Source organism: Solea solea, chromosome 10, assembly GCF_958295425.1.
Source record: "Solea solea chromosome 10, fSolSol10.1, whole genome shotgun sequence".
NCBI lineage: Eukaryota > Metazoa > Chordata > Actinopteri > Pleuronectiformes > Soleidae > Solea > Solea solea.
The window spans coordinates 24,103,333-24,119,485 of NC_081143.1; the positions used below are offsets into that span (position 1 = coordinate 24,103,333).

General features: G+C 42.3%; 1 protein-coding gene across 1 annotated transcript; it reads left to right on the forward strand.

The window, feature by feature from the left end:
• Positions 1 to 19: 19 nt before the first annotated feature.
• Positions 20 to 15,320, forward strand: LOC131467416 (cAMP-specific 3',5'-cyclic phosphodiesterase 4C-like). The gene is made up of 17 exons (XM_058641318.1): positions 20 to 297; positions 1,123 to 1,975; positions 3,305 to 3,439; positions 5,583 to 5,710; positions 5,807 to 5,989; positions 6,083 to 6,122; positions 6,259 to 6,329; positions 7,793 to 7,943; positions 8,157 to 8,250; positions 8,361 to 8,518; positions 10,186 to 10,284; positions 10,402 to 10,566; positions 10,935 to 11,034; positions 11,144 to 11,298; positions 11,879 to 12,001; positions 12,101 to 12,283; positions 13,183 to 15,320. The coding sequence occupies exons 2-17, from the start codon at positions 1,934 to 1,936 to the stop codon at positions 14,140 to 14,142; spliced, it is 2,787 nt and encodes a 928-aa protein (XP_058497301.1). The 5' UTR covers positions 20 to 297; positions 1,123 to 1,933; the 3' UTR covers positions 14,143 to 15,320.
• The last annotated feature ends 833 nt before the right edge of the window (positions 15,321 to 16,153 follow it).

Below are 16,153 nucleotides of genomic sequence, written 5' to 3' on the forward strand. Positions count from 1 at the left end.
GTGGGTGGCTGGGGGAGACCACTGTGGCAGGGGAGAGGGAGAGGAGAGTCAGGGAGGGAGGGATGCTGGTGGTGAAGCCGCGGATATTCATGAAGACGCCAAATATTTTCTCCCTCTGTCTCTCTCTGTCTCTCTGTCTTTCTTCCTTTCATTCTCACTCTCTTGCCGTGGTGACACACACACACACACACACACACACACACAGCTTGTGTGCACAGAGACAGAGGGAGCAGCACAGACAGCAGGAGATGGAGACGAGGCCCTGCCCATCTTGCCATTGATCTTGAGGCAAGCAAGGTGAGTGTGTTTTTATTCTTACATGCTGCAGCCAGGCTCTATGTGTGTGTATGTATACATGTGTGTTATCTGTGACTGTGCATCTGCTGCAGACTGACATGATGGCAGAGAAGTCCTCACATGCACAGTGTTTTTTTTTATTTGTGTGTGTGTGTGTGTGACTGAAAAGCAAGCTGAGCTGCATATTGATGCATTGCCGCGTTTTCCTTTTATAAGCTGCTTTATCCATAGTGGAGGTGGTTACTGGTGGTCGCTATGGTGTGCATGTGTGTGTGTTTATGTTGAAACATGTCATTGTCATATATATATTTATATGTGTGTCACTGTGTCACTACGGATTTGTTGATCTCTCTGCACAGACCGCTCTCTGTGCAGACTCCAGGCGTGGAAGTCCTTTCACAGAGTGTGTGTGTGTGTGTGTTCTTGGTGACCCTGGAAAAGAGTGGTCTCCACCACAATCTGTCCATGCACCAGCTCAGTCATAAACATGCCGATATGCTGAAGCTGTCCTGTCCAACGGAATTAGGTCAGCTCAGACTGCTCAGAGTAATTATATAACATCGGGGAGCTTTGGTGTTGCGGTATCTGCTCAAAATTAGCTAAACTGAAGGCACAGGTTCCTGTGAGGCCACGGTATTCTGACAGGGCTTCCTCTTTTCCTCATGAGTTTATTAGTCAATATATGTCTCCAAGGAGGATGTTTCTTACAGTTGGTGATGCCTAAAATGAAGTAATGACATTAAAGCAGGACAGTAATTAAGAAATAAGCTCATGAGTGTAAAATGTTTGGTTGCACTAACACTTCATTTCTTTTTTTCGTTGAAGAGAATCCACACCAGCGAGGAAACGCCAACTCTAATTCAAGGATGCGTCCTGGAAAATCAAACCTGGAGTTTTGACTTTTGGAATTCTCCGATCAGCCGATCATATTTGAGGTTTTATCCCGATGCGCCGCGTGGATCCGTGTGACCAATCGGACGATGGAAAAGTGATCTGAGGCAGAAGAGACTGAGTGCAAATTTTCACGACAATCCGTCTGGATTTTGGTTTTCCGTAATCGTTGGGAAATCACATTCATGTGGGATCAGGTTCACAGTTGGGAAACATCATGTGAACATTATTCTGGGTTGGATAATCATTTTAGAAAACATGTGAAAAGGTTTTCTCCAGCCGCAACGTAATGAACTGGCTTGTTTTGCCAAGAGAAGACGACATGCAGACACTCTTGTTTTTCCCCAGAACCTTGTAGCTGTCGCAAAAATGGAATGAGACTTCCCTTTTTTACCCTTCTTTCCGCCTTTGGCTTGTTAAAAACACACACAGATCTAAGTGAAGGTGACTGAACTCACTCTGGACCTGGAGTCCCTGAGGGACACGCAGATGCACCTTTGCTGTTCTACAGCGGGACAACTGTTTCCAACCGTCTGAGGAGGACAGGACTGAGGTGTGGACACGGTAGCGAGCACGGTGGTTGGCTGGCTTTTGGAGTCAGTTCCAATGGGGGCCGGCTGTGACCCGGTCTGACCTCGGTTCGACCTTGCTGTGACCTCTGACCTCTCCGGTCCTGGCTCTCCACCTGCTCTGCTGCCTGGGTTCAGGAACGCTCCGCCCTGGGGCCCAGAACGAGCCAATCAGAATGAAGAAGAGCCGCAGCGTGCTGTCGGTGACTGGAGAAGAGGTGAGGGTATAAGTGCATATATATATATATATATATATATGTATATTTATATATATATAAAGCATACATATATATGAGAGGTTGTGGGTTTGATTTGATCCCATCTCTGCTAGCTCTACATGCCAATGTGTCCTTGGGCATCAGCACATAGTTATGTCAAGACTAGTCATCACGGTAGCTAAGTGGTAGAGCGAGTTGTCTTTCAACTTGTTGTGGGTTAAATTCCAGGCCTCCGCTAGTCTCTAGCTCTGCTAGTCAACATGCTAATGTGTCCTTGGGCAAGGCACTTGCCGTCATGTTGATCGTGGCGGCTGTGCCGGCAGCATGTGAATAGGTCATGAAAGATGTGTGATGGAATATGCGCTGCACACAGATGTGTTGTATGAATGAATGGGTGAGTGAGTGAATGGGTGAGTGATCATCAAGACTGGAAAAGCGCTATATAAATAAATACCATACACAGTACATTATTACAATTCATATTTGTGAACTGTTACAATAATACAGTAGTAGAAACCAGACACAACCACACACTGTGTGTGTGTGTGTGTGTGTGTGTGTCTTCTTGGCCACCACAACATGCAAACGTCACAAATCTAGCGCCCCATATGTTCTTGTCAATATCTCTGAACACAATCGGGAGTCAGAGGGGACAGTTTGTCTCCTCGAGTCTCCACTCACAGTGTGAAGCACTCAGTCTGTCACCGTTCTCTGTGTAAACAACAAGCTGTTTTCTTTGTAAAGGTAATGTCTCGGTTGAAGGACATAATACCATGCATTACGCAAGTGCTCCTTTATTGATTTTGTCGAGTGGGTGCCCATATATGTGTGTGTGTGTGTGTGTGTGTGTGTGTTATCGTGGATGTGAGCATCTCTCCACATCTGGGTCTGGACGACATCAAACGCAGCATGGAAGCAACACGGCACTGTTGCCTAGCAACTGCTGCCATTCCCCTAGTGTTTTGTTGCTACGGTACTGCAGTGCAGATCAGCCTCCAAGAGCTCAGTCTGTAGAGGCCTTATCCCAGACACACACACACACACACACACACAGATGCACATGTGCACATCACCAAACACGCACACACACACACACACACACACATCCACAGTCACACATACAGCGATAATTTGTACTTGGTGTTTTCACTCATCTAAATTTAAACACTGTTTGGCAAAATGTGCCAAAATGACAACTGTATGATTCCTTACATTTCATCCGGAGTCGGTTTTTATTCTCAACCACACAAAAATACCATGCTTTTGAAGGTGTATTTCTCTCACTCTGTGTCCCTGTTCTCCTCATCTGCCCTTCCTCCTGTCTCAAAGGGAAATGACACAGATATAACAGGTGCTGGGGAGAAGGCGGAGTCGTCTCGCTGCAGCCGATCCTATACATCTGGGGCTACTCTTGGGGCCGAGCTGCGCAGAGGGCGGAGCAGGCGACTCTCACCGAGTCTCCAGGTATTGAAAGGAAAGCTTTTACCACCTTTAAGGGCTGCGGTTACAAAATGGTGCTGTCGTGTTAAAGCCACCCCACTTTCCTTTTGTTCTCTGTATACTACATGAAATCTGTCAGCAATAAAAAGGAACAAGGGCCTCTCTGCATGGAGTTTGCATGTTCTCCCCCATATGTGCGTGGTGGGCTGGCTTCCTCCCACAGTCCAAAAACATGCAATATGGAAATTAGGTAAATTGGATACTAAATTCACTGTGAGTGTGGATGATTGTTCGTCTCTATGTGTGGCCCTTTGATCCTTTGATGGACTGGCGATCTGTCCAGGGTGTACCCCGCCTTTCGCCCTATGTCAGCGACCCTCATGTGGAGGATAAAGTTGTAGAAGATGGATGTTTATTTATAAATAAATGTATAGGGGCCACATGGTAGGGTAGTGGTTAGTGCTGTAACCTTGCAGCAAAAACACCACAAAACATCATAAGGGCCTTTCTGGTGGGAGTTTGCATGTTTGTCCCTGAACTTGTGTGTGTGTGTGGGTTTAAATAATAATACATTTTATTTGGGTTGGTCATGATGGGTAGGCTAGCTTGAATAAGTACGCTTGTGCATGTGGGTTTTCTCCGGGTCTGAAAAACATGCAGAGGTGACTTGCACACTTACATTAGTGAATGTTTGTTTGTTGTCTCTATATGTTGGCCCTGTGATAGACTGGCAGCCTGTCCGGGGTGTGACGCCGCCTTTCGCCCTATGTCAGCTGGGATCTTGCTTGCTGAGTTACCCCTCATAGGTTAAAACAGTTGCTCTGTACTCATTGGCCATCCTGGCTGGTAGATTGACTGTGTGGTCGGGTGTTAATTTCATGCCCTGGAGACAAACAACCATTCACTCTCACCTACAGGCACTTTAGAGCAGGCTTCCTGGGGACCCACTGATCTGCACATTATAGATGTTGCCCCTGCTCCAACACGCCTGGTTCAAATGAATGGGTCGTTAGCAGACTTCTGCCGAGCTTGATGATGAGCTGATCATTTGAATCAGGTGTGTTGGAGCAGGGGAAACCGCTATATTATGCAGGTCAGTGGGTCCCCAGGAAGCCTGCTCTAAAGTGCCTGCTGCATGTTTTTGGACTATGGGAGGAAACCACACACACACACACACACACACACACACACACGTAAACGCCATACAGAAAGACCCTTGTTCCAACTGGGACTTGAGCCTGGGTCTTTTTACTGCAAGGCGACAGTGATAACCACTAACCTTACAGGAAGAATAATTTAGTTAATAGACTAATAGCCAAAAACGTCACAATAATTAAATAAGTTGATAATTCTGCTCTACTGTATGAATCAAAGTCAGTTTGCCCGTTTTGTGTTTAAAGCTCATTGGAAGAGTTGGAAGAAACAGTTTTTAAGGAAACTTCGATTTTAAGGATCTATTTGTTGGACATAAAAATCTCAAGTTACCTCTAAATCAAATATTAGTGACTCTAGTGTTTTGGCGACAGATGTTACACACTGGAGCTTTAATTAATAATAAAAAATTCTGCAGAATTACGCACAAACTACTCGACTAATATTGAGAGCCCTCCCTCCAAAAGAACTCCAGAAGAATAACCCTCGAACAAACTGTACAAAAATTGCGTGTTGACGGTTCTGACAACAATAGCACTTGGAAAGTTCTACCAAAAATGGAAAAGTTCTCGAGTAAAAGCTCTGTTTTTAGGATAGAAAGTTACATTTTTTATACCCATCGTGGGGAGTGGTTTCATCTCCCTGGGAGTCTCCGTGGGTGTGAGGGATCAGATTTGACCAATGAGCAATAGGGGGGTTGTGTTTAGTGTCTTTAGGGAGGGTGATACAGCCAATGACATTGTGTGAGGGAGATTTGAACAGGGCAATGGGTGTATATTTCAGTAGTGCCTGTCTGGAGGAGGTTTGGGGTGTGAATCAGTGAGGCCACATCTAGTGTACTCTTTATGCCAAGCCTGGATGAATGGGTTGTGTCAGGAAGGGCATCTGACGTGAAAATCTCTGCAAAATCAAATGTCAAATGTGCAGATCATCCACTGTGGCGACTCCTAGAGAGGGAGCAGGGTGTCGAAAGGCAAAAAAATAAATAAATAATTATTATTATCTAAATGTACAGGTGCCCTGCTGGCTCCGCCCAAGAGACCGCACTCGTTCACCAGAGATCCTGGGCAATGTGTCACGTCCTACAACTCTTCCTCTCCGGATCCCACCACGCATCTCCATCACACAAGCAGATGCAGACAGGTTTACACACAATTAAACTCTTTCTCCCTACCTGAGCTGATGAACTCACCTTTGCATGATGTTTTAATCTCTTATCCTCTCTCTTTCTCTCTCCAGTTACGAAGCAGAGAATGGCGTGTCACCAGGTCACAGCCCTCTGGGCTCTCAGAGTCCAGGCCTCACCCTGCACACTTCCTTACCCCAGGGCCAGAGAAGAGAGTCCTTCCTCTACCGCTCAGACTCTGACTACGACATGTCGCCCAAGACGGTGTCACGTAACTCCTCCCTTGCCAGCGAAGGGTGAGGAAGAAACACTGGCTGAATGTAATTCACGTCTGCACTTACATTTTTCTGAAAACACTTCTCTCTCAAACACGATCCTTCTTGTCTTAGACACACAGCAGAGGACTTTATTGTCACGCCTTTTGCTCAGGTGAGTTGTTTTACTGGAAGAACTGAAATCAGCACGTTGAAGGGTTGAAATGAGTGTGTGACATTCACTTCCACCTTTAATACTGTAGTATTACATACAGTACATTCTGATATACAATTGCACTGTGTTGATTCAGGTACTGGCCAGTCTGCGATCAGTACGGAGCAACTTCACCATCCTTGCCAACGTCTCCACGCCAACAGTCAAGTTAGTAACCAGCTGTTAATGTCCTGAACTATTCACTCATGAGCATTATGAAAGTATTCCATCCTACATTTAAAGGGTTAGTTCAGATTTAACTGATCATCTTGTCTGCTACAGTTTATGAGACCTTAAATCCATCACTTTTTATTTAGACCGTCATGAGAGAGGTTGGTTTTACCCTACTGATGATGTCTTTTAATTAGTTAGCTAACTGAATTTCATTTCATTTCAGTTAAGTTAGCTAAATAAATCTAGTTAATTTTAATTAGTTAGCTATCTAGCTAATTACTAGTTCAGTCTATTTAGCTAGTTAGCAAAATACATTTCTTTAATTTAGTTTAAATAGCTAGCTAAGTATAACTTTTTAATACAATTTAGATAGCTAAACTGGTCTAATTCTAATTAGTTAGCTATCTAGCTAATTACTAGTTCAGTCTATTTAGGTAGTTAGCTAAATACATTTCTTCTTTTTAGTTTAAATAGCTAGCTAACTATAACTATTTAATACAATTTAGATAGTTAGCTAAATAAATCTGTTTAATTAACTAAATACCATTTCAGTTAATTTAGTTAGCTAAATAAATCTATTACATTTTAATTAGTTAGCTGGCTAACTAAATACTTTTTCAGTTCATTTAGGTAGTTAGCTAAATAAATATCTTCAATTTAGTTTAAATAGCTAGCTAAGTAAAACTATTTAATACAATTTAGACAGGTCTAATTCTAATTAGTTAACTACCTAACTAAAAACTATTTCAGTCTAGTTAGTTAGCCACATAAATCTGTTTAATTTCAATTAGTTAGCTAAATAAATACCATTTCAGTTAATTTAGGTAGTTATCTAAATAAATCTATTTGATTTATTAGCTAGCTAAAAGGACAAAATGTCCTCCGTTTTTATGTATTTTTTGTATGTAGGCTATGTGGGACTAAAGGTTTGGGATTTACAGTGAGTTGTTTGTGACAGGGGTTTTTTCTCTGGTTCCTCTCACTCTAGCGATGTCATGACCACTCTAGCCTGACGCAGTATACACTAATGTTAAACTGTGAAAAAAATCCCAAAACATAAACTGTGATTGTGGGAAAAAGTATAAATGGTAGTGAAAAGTTGAATACGCTGAATAATGTTGAAAAGTTTGTGAGCATTTTGAAAGACGCACGTAAATGTCTTTGAATAATTCAAAAAATATTGAATATTTCGGAAAACAGAATCCATTAGATAATGTCCTGATCTGAATGTGTTGAAGTTTGAATGGTGTGAACATCATAAAAAGAACGGTGGAAAAATAATAATGTAGTAGCAAAGACATTCAAAATTTGAAACAATTAAAGACTATATTCTTGATCCATACATATAACAGGTAAAAAAAAAAAAAAAAAAAAAAAACTCTTAACAACATATTCTTGGGTAAAGAATCTGCTCCAAATAGTTTCTCACTGGCTCTAAAATAATGTCCTGTTTTTAGGAGGTCTCCTCTGGGCAGTCCCAGGGCGACACTATCGGACCAGCAGTATCAGCAGCTCGCTTTGGACACTCTGGAGGAGCTGGACTGGTGTCTGGACCAGCTGGAGACCATTCAGACACACCGCTCTGTCAGTGAAATGGCCTCCACCAAGGTACTGTATGTGTGCGACTGATGAATGATGTCATACACTCATGTATATATAGAGAGACATTTTGGATCAAGTAATTGTCTTCAAAGTCATCATTGACCTGTGAAGCATATGGTTACATTGTATATCGTTGTCACAAGAGTCAAAACAATATCAATGAACTACAAAGGATCATAGTTTGTCTCGTTTCTCTTTGTTGTTCTCATTGTGCCACAGTTTAAGAGAATGCTGAACAGAGAGCTGTCCCACCTTTCAGAAATGAGTCGCTCCGGGAACCAGGTATCTGAATACATCTCCAGCACCTTCATGGGTGAGTGAAACCAGAGCAGACCATCTGATTTATGGCCTTTGCCACATAAAGTCAACACATTCTCTTTGTGTATGTGTGTTTTTTTTGTCTGTTTGTCCATCAATCTGTAGACAAGCAAAACGAGGTGGAAATCCCATCTCCTACCCTGAAAGACAAATCTATGAGTCACATCAGCGGAGTGAGGAAACTGTCTCACAGCTCCAGCCTCTCCAGCGCTTCCATGCCTCGCTTCGGAGTCAACACAGACCACGAGGACGAGCTCGCCAAGGTCTTGTTGTCTGTCTGGTTTTCTGTGTCTCATACAAAATGTGTTCCACAATCTCTGCTCTGATTCTGAGCTCAGCTGATGATTTGATTCTTTCCCAGTAAACAGTTTTATTCTTAATGGGGTTTTTCCCATCCCCTCCAGCAGTGAAGAGAAAAGTGTTTCTTTGGAGAAAATTTGAAAAATTATCTCTGTAACGCCACCATGTCTGCAGCACGTACAGAACAGAAAAAGGCTTGCAGAACTGTTTTGTTTTTGACGCCTTCTCCAATTCCATTCAGTCGTTACTCTGAATTAGTGAAATTTGGAAATACGTCACAGTTCAAAGTTCACTTGGCTCGAGTACTGTATACATTGTTATCTGATAGTGTACTGTAAACTAGATGTACTGTACAATTTTTGAAAAAGATTCAAATTAAAAGTCCAGATTTGCTATTTTAATACAAAATTATTATCAACTTTGAGATGTAATAAAAGTACACTTTGCTACGCCCAGAGCAAACTATACTGCCGATCATAGAAATTGCAGGGTTACAGTTGGATAACCTCTTAATAAAAGTATTTTAATAAAGTAAGAATTAGGTAGTCCTTGAGTACTGTAGCAGCTGGTCGTAGAGCTGCACGACAGCGCCCCCCACAGACCCGGAGCACTTTCGTTATTGAATATGCTTGTGTTTTCTGTCCTGCTTGTATTTTTTATAGTTTTTTAAGTTTCTTTCTGCAGATAATTTTTCTTTTGTAGTTTTCTCACATTGCATTTGTATTTGTATTCAATTCAATTTTCAATTTTCAATATTCAATTTTCAATTTTCAATATTCAATATTCAATATTCAATATTCAATTTCAATGATTTCCCATATTCTTATAATTACCTGTGTGGATTAATATGATTATATTATTTTCTTAATTCGAGTATTCATAACATTTTTGCTAAAATTCATAGATTCAAGCAGATGATTTGTCCCAGTTGAAATGAATACCATTAGACTTCGACGGCAGGAGCATTTGTGTGTATACGTCAGCAGCACAGGGGGCAAGAAGCATTTATGAAACTGCTGAACAAGTGGAGTTTTTTTGAGCAGTATAGATTCCCTTGGGAAGCTTTTTGTGCGGGTGTCTCCAGAGTTTACGTCATAATCAGACCTGTTCGCAGGCTTTGTGCTTTATTACCGGCACAAGGACGATTCGAGATCTGAACACTGAGAAACATAAGAGAGAGTCCATGAACTCGTTTGACAAAAGTTTGAATGTGTCATACATTTGTTGCTCAAGTTATGCACAGTTGCACCCAAGGTAAATTGCCGTGGGAAAATGGACATCCTGGGGGGGGGTGTTTATACTGTAGGTCACATATTCAGGCTTTAAAATGTTTTCTTCTTATGTGTTGTTGAGTCATTCATTTTATATTGCATTTTTAGTAGCTATATAAAGTAGCAATAATTGTGCAGAAGTCACAAAATAGAGCATTTTTCTTTTCTTTTTTTTAATAAAAACGAGGCCAAGTGAACTTATAATAATACTGTGACGTATTTCCAAATTTCACATATTCAATCCGATTTTAAACTGATAGTTTATGTAAGGATGTGTATATAAGCGTTTGTTTGGGTGCTTCTCAGGATGCATTGTTGTTCAACGTGTTTTTTTGTCTGTGTCTGTGCTGCTGAAGCAGGAGTTGGAGGATCTGGACAAGTGGAGCTTTAACATATTCAGAGTAGCAGAGTTCTCCAACAACAGGCCCCTCAGCTGCATCCTGTACGCCATCTTCCAGGTACAATGATTTTCCTGCAGTGTGTGTGTGTGCTGCTGATGCACACGATGTACTCCTGGTGGAGTGTTTGTGACGCTGTGGCTCTTCTCCTCTTCGCCTCTTCTCCCTCCTCATCAGGAACGAGAGCTGTTGAAGACATTTCGAATCCCAGTCGACACGTTTGTCACTTACGTGATGACCCTGGAGGACCATTACCATGGAAACGTAGCGTACCACAACAGCCTCCATGCTGCAGATGTCACCCAGTCCACGCATGTCCTGCTCTCCACACCTGCTCTTGATGTAGGCTAATATGTGTACACACACACACACACACACACAGTGAGGAGCCTCAGAGACATAATGCATTCCATAGTCCCTTACCCTAACCCTAAAACCAGGTCTTCGCCGTCCAGAAAAGCCATTTAAAGATGTGAGGACCAGCCAAAATATCCTCACACTGTATGTGACTTTTTTGGTCCTCACAAGGCCACAAATACAAGAACAGACACATGCACACACAGTGGTAGTACCAGCTCTGTTTTTGTATTTCCCTTTTATGTACATATCCTACATTTTTCTGATAGCTTCATCCATTGAGTACTTTTACTCTGCAATTATACCTAAATATTTTTGTTGACATTTTTCCTCCCTATCTCTGTCCTGACCAGGCCGTCTTCACTGACCTAGAGATCCTCGCAGCTCTGTTCGCTGCAGCTATTCATGACGTAGACCATCCGGGAGTCTCCAATCAGTTCCTCATCAACACCAGTGAGTTCAACACACACACATAAATAAATAAATAAATAAATAAGACATGTCTGGTTATTTGCACAAAGGCTTCTGACATCTCTCCGTTTCTCTCTCTCTCTCCGCTCAGACTCGGAGCTGGCCCTCATGTATAACGATGAGTCAGTTCTGGAGAACCATCATCTCGCCGTGGGCTTCAAGCTCCTGCACCAGGAGAACTGTGACATTTTCCAAAACCTCACCAAGAGGCAGCGGCAGAGCCTCCGCAAACTTGTCATCGATATGGTGAGGAGAACAAACTTCTGATTGTGGTTTTTATTTCTTAGATTCATTTATTTATTTACACTGAAACTACTGATAATGGTGAATCTCTGGAAGACACTAAATACTTGGTGGCAATTTAAAATTCATTAACTGAAAACAAAGAGCCCAGACATTTTCTGCAGCAGGTGATGACAAATTTAAAAAATACATCTCAAAGTGCCTTAAAAAAATAATAAAAGAACTGGTAATAAAATTATTTTAGTCATACCTGTCCTTCGTACGCCTCACGCAGCTTAAAGTGCCTAAAATCAAAAAGGTGCACAATATTAGCAACAGCATTTGTTTCTAGTAATAAAATTCTCTTTAAAATAATATGAGGAATATGTGTCATATACAACACACAACATACATCAAAGTGCCTTTAACGGAATACAAAAGAACTAACACTGCTTTAATAAGTTATGTCTTCAGTTATTTCTGGTGGAACCACAGGCTGGGCCACTGTGAAGTCGGTTACGGGCCGCATGTGGCCTACGGGCCAGCATTTGAATCGTCCTGGTTCAGGTCTTTGTGCGTCATTGTCAGCTAACTCTGTGTGCAGGTGTTGGGCACAGACATGTCCAAACACATGACGCTGCTGGCCGATCTGAAGACCATGGTGGAAACCAAGAAGGTGACGAGCTCTGGTGTCCTGCTGCTCGACCAGTACACAGAACGAATACAGGTAATATTAATAGGATTACAGTGTAGATTCAGTCTGTGGATTGTATAATATCAACACTTTGATATTATCGTGTGTGTGTGTGTGTGTGTGTGTGTGTAGGTATTGAGGAACATGGTGCACTGCGCAGACCTGAGCAACCCCACCAAGCAGCTGCCGTTGTACAGACAGTGGACGGAGAGGATCATGGAGGAGTTTTTCCGCCAGGGCGACAAAGAGCGCGAGAGAGGGATGGAGATTAGCGCCATGTGTGACAAACACACCGCATCTGTGGAGAAGAGCCAGGTGACCTTTGATCTCATCATAGATCACTCAGCATTGTTAGCAGAGTTAATCCAGATCAGCTAAACTGGAAACTGTTTGCACATTTTGTGGACGTTTGAACAGGACAGACTTTCAGTGAATTACGGGGCCGTCACCGGTCACAGCGTTTGTTTTTGCAAACAGTCATTTCTGGTGCTTCAGCTGTGTAATGCAATGTTGTGTAATGTGGTGTCAAGCAGCAAAGTTCATTGTGATGGTTAGAGAAGATGAGGGAGGATTTAACCAGGATGTTTCCTAGAAACAAACTGCAGCGTGCCTCCAAGTAACACTTTCGGTGAGTGTTGTCTGAAAAGCACTAAATACTTCATTAAGGGATCATCAACAGTTTTACTAATGCAAATTGTATAATTCTTTGACAAAAAAAACCCAAACAAATTTACCAGTCTGTACTCATTAGATTGCAGGAAATGGTTAATGTTAAAACTTTCAGTTACTATTTTAATTAAAAATAGGTTAACTTTAAATCAAAGGTTATGGCATAAATGAGTGTTTTAAGCTTCAACCACTGCCATGGTTACCTCCTCTAGAGTACATCGATCGATCAGAAGAGAATGATCCACTGAGCAAAAATAATGTTGAGATGATGTCAGAGGTCAGGGGAGAATTAACATACTTTACAGAAACTCAAATAACCATCACTGAACACACAGCATGTCTTACTTTGGAGCAGATTGTCGTCTGCCACTTTACTAGGTACACATAATACCAATTAAATACAAGGGTTAAATTCCCTGACCAGCACAGATAGTAACCCAACCTCACTTACAAATCAATAAATCCAGTCTGGTAGACTCTATCTTTAGCACCACCTCGTGCCTCTGAGGGTATTCATTTATACTGTAATTCCTCTTTTTTTCTAGGTGGGTTTTATCGACTACATTGTCCACCCTTTGTGGGAGACATGGGCTGACCTGGTACACCCGGACGCCCAGGAGCTGCTGGACACGCTGGAGGAGAACAGGGAGTGGTACCTGAACACCATGCCCCAGTCTCCCTCGCCTCCGCCGGACAGACACCTGCAGCATGACCGCTTCCAGTTCGAGATCACCCTGGAGGATCTGGAGCACAACAATCACAACCACATGGAAGGCGGCGACGAACAGAATGCCATGTGTGATGGCGGCGACGCAGACGGTGTGCAGGAGGAGGACGAGGAAGAGGAGGAGGAGCAGCCAGACGTCGGGGAAGAGAACCACATAGAGAAGGAAGAGGATGAGGAGAATCACAACGGCAACGAGAACGGAGTCCAGGATGGAGAGGAGGAGGAGGAGGAGGAGGAGGGAGAAGAGACTAGAGAAAGAGAGACGGAGGAGGAGGAGGAGGAGGTGCAGGAGGACACAGCATGTGAGGAACATGATGAGCAAGAAGAAGCAGGAGAAGGAGAGCAAAGAGATGATGTGGAAGAAGAAGACCAAGAAAACAAGGATCCAGTGGAGGATGGAGAAACTAAAGAGGAGGAGGATGATCAGGAAGTGCAAGAGGAAGTGGAGGAGGAGGAGGAGGAAGAAGGTGGAGATAATGAGGAAGCAAAGGAAGCTGGAGAAGAAAGTGAGGAAAATGTAGAAAGGGAAGAGGTAGAAGGGGAAATGGATGAAGAAGAAGAAGGTGAGGGGGAAGAGGAAACTGAAATGAATGAGGATATAGAGGGTGAGGGGGAGGACAGTGGTGGACAAGAGGAGGGTGAGAATGAGGAGAAAGCAGAGGAAGAGGAGTCAGAAATGGTGGAGGGAGAGGAGGGAGAAGAGGGAGAGACAGAGGAGAACGTAGAGGACGTAAGGGAGGAAGAAGCAGAGGAGGAAGAAGAGGAGGAAGAAAATTAGTTGGACGTAAACTCACAAAATAACAGGGTCAGTGAGGAGAGAAAGAAAATCCAGAGAGGCTTCCGCAGTTTGCAGGACGACTGACGAGGACGAGGCTCTGCTTGCTTTATCATATGACAACGAACGTCATATGAACGTCAGACTTGACAGCAGAGACACGGAAATAAACAAACCTCTCCAGAGCAAACGCCTTCCCGGGAACAAGCAGGTCGGTACAGTGTCTTGATGAGTTGGTAGTGACAGACAGACGAGTCTTCATTGCCAAATATCTGTACATCCATCACTGCCACACAGGATGAACTGGTGATTAGGGTCAAACATGGGGGGAGGGGACACTTTTGTCAACTTTTGTAGCTCCTGAAAAAAAAAAATAAATAAATAAATACATGCAGAAAATGGCATGTGTTCCCTGATCTCATGGATTCTTATCCATCGTCTCTGTAACACCACAAACACACACACACACACACACACACACAGACCATTCAAATAAAAACAACACTGTTTTAAGAATGTCAACCTTCTGTTTGTCAGAAAAAAGAGAAAAAACAACAATAATAATGCCGAACAGTCTGGAAATTGGAGTCTGTCATGTTGTATTTACTACAAAAAACGTTTGTACATGTGAGCAGGATGCGGAGTCCAGCACTCCTCACATCCTAATGCTGGATTTGTGAAACCATCTCTGGAGCATACAGTACATGGACCATTGGAAACATTCGCAGTCCAGCTCAGGAAAGGCTGACTTATTGTACGTGTCGATGTCAGTTCATGTTACAAAAACAAAACAGATTTAAAAAAGAAGGAAAAAAAAAACAGTATTCATCCTGTCACGACATGTTTACCTCTCCCAGACCGTGGCTTATACTTTCATTTTTTGGGTGAATCGTGCCAAAATGTCCCACGACCAGCACTGAGCAATGCAGCCTCTTTCCTCCAAGTGGAGGGTGGCGACTCGTCCATGAAGCAATGAACTGTGGGACCAGGATAACTAACAGGTGTGATGGTCTTCCACAAATCCTTTTTTATTTATTATTTTGTTATGTTTTTGTTTTTGTAAAAAAAAAAAAAAAATTGTCTTTGGCACTTTAACACCCCCTGTTACATATATGTACATAAAAAAACAAAAAACATGTATTTTAACCTGCTGATGTCATATAATAAATATGATCAATGAAGTTGATGGACTGGTGTTTTCAGTGCGTTACAGCTGGTGTATAGGCAGCATTAATAGTAGTCATAACTAGACATCAGTGGAGTAACATTTGGGTGGATTGAACCTTTAAAACTTAAAGAGAGAGACTGACTTGCAGCTGGTTGCACAAACCCCTCCCCCTTCCCTAATGCCCCTCCCCCTTCCAAACCAATTTTTAATTGTAAAAAAACAGTGAAAAACAGAGAAAGCAATGTGTTTCAAAGCTGTCCTATTTCAAAAACAGTTGATGATGCAGATTAAATTTTTGGGTTGGGGCTCCTACATTTAAATTTGTAAAAATGGGTGTGAATTGACCGAGAAATGACAGTTTTAAAATCACCTGAGTTTTAACATAGGATTCAATGGGAGGTTTGGCCAGAACTCTCTGCGCTTTTAGGGGATTTTAATAAAAACTGCAAGTCATATGAAAGTGAAAGCAGCACACAGGGTTAGTTGTTTCAAGCACGTCTCTACGTTAAATTATGAGGTCACTGTGAGGCTCCAAAGTGGGCTCGGTTGAACCACGTTTCCAGGGGTGATTCAAAAATTCAAAAATCCCAGGTAAAGCATCTTAATTTAGTGTGAAAGAGGCTTTTGAAACACTTAGTTGGCAGTTTATTATGTACAATTGACTCAATGGTTTAGAGAATGTAGGTTTTTTCTTACTGCATTAGACTCAGGTCTAAATGGCATCATCACATGTTGAAAAAGCATTTGAAAGTATACACAGATACTGGTAAATCCTTAAGGCAAAAGAAAAAATAATTTTTACTTAAAATGACGACCTTTTGGATTTCAGGCCTTCGTGATCAGGAA

What these genes read in the sequence shown, in the direction of transcription:
- LOC131467416 (XM_058641318.1), top strand. Translation starts at nt 1,934, where the DNA reads ATGAAGAAGAGCCGCAGCGTGCTGTCGGTGACTGGAGAAGAG. An exon ending in GACTCTCACCGAGTCTCCAG is followed by an intron (nt 3,440 to 5,582) that starts GTATTGAAAGGA and finishes CTAAATGTACAG; the next exon opens with GTGCCCTGCTGGCTCCGCCC. An exon ending in CATCTCCAGCACCTTCATGG is followed by an intron (nt 8,251 to 8,360) that starts GTGAGTGAAACC and finishes ATCAATCTGTAG; the next exon opens with ACAAGCAAAACGAGGTGGAA.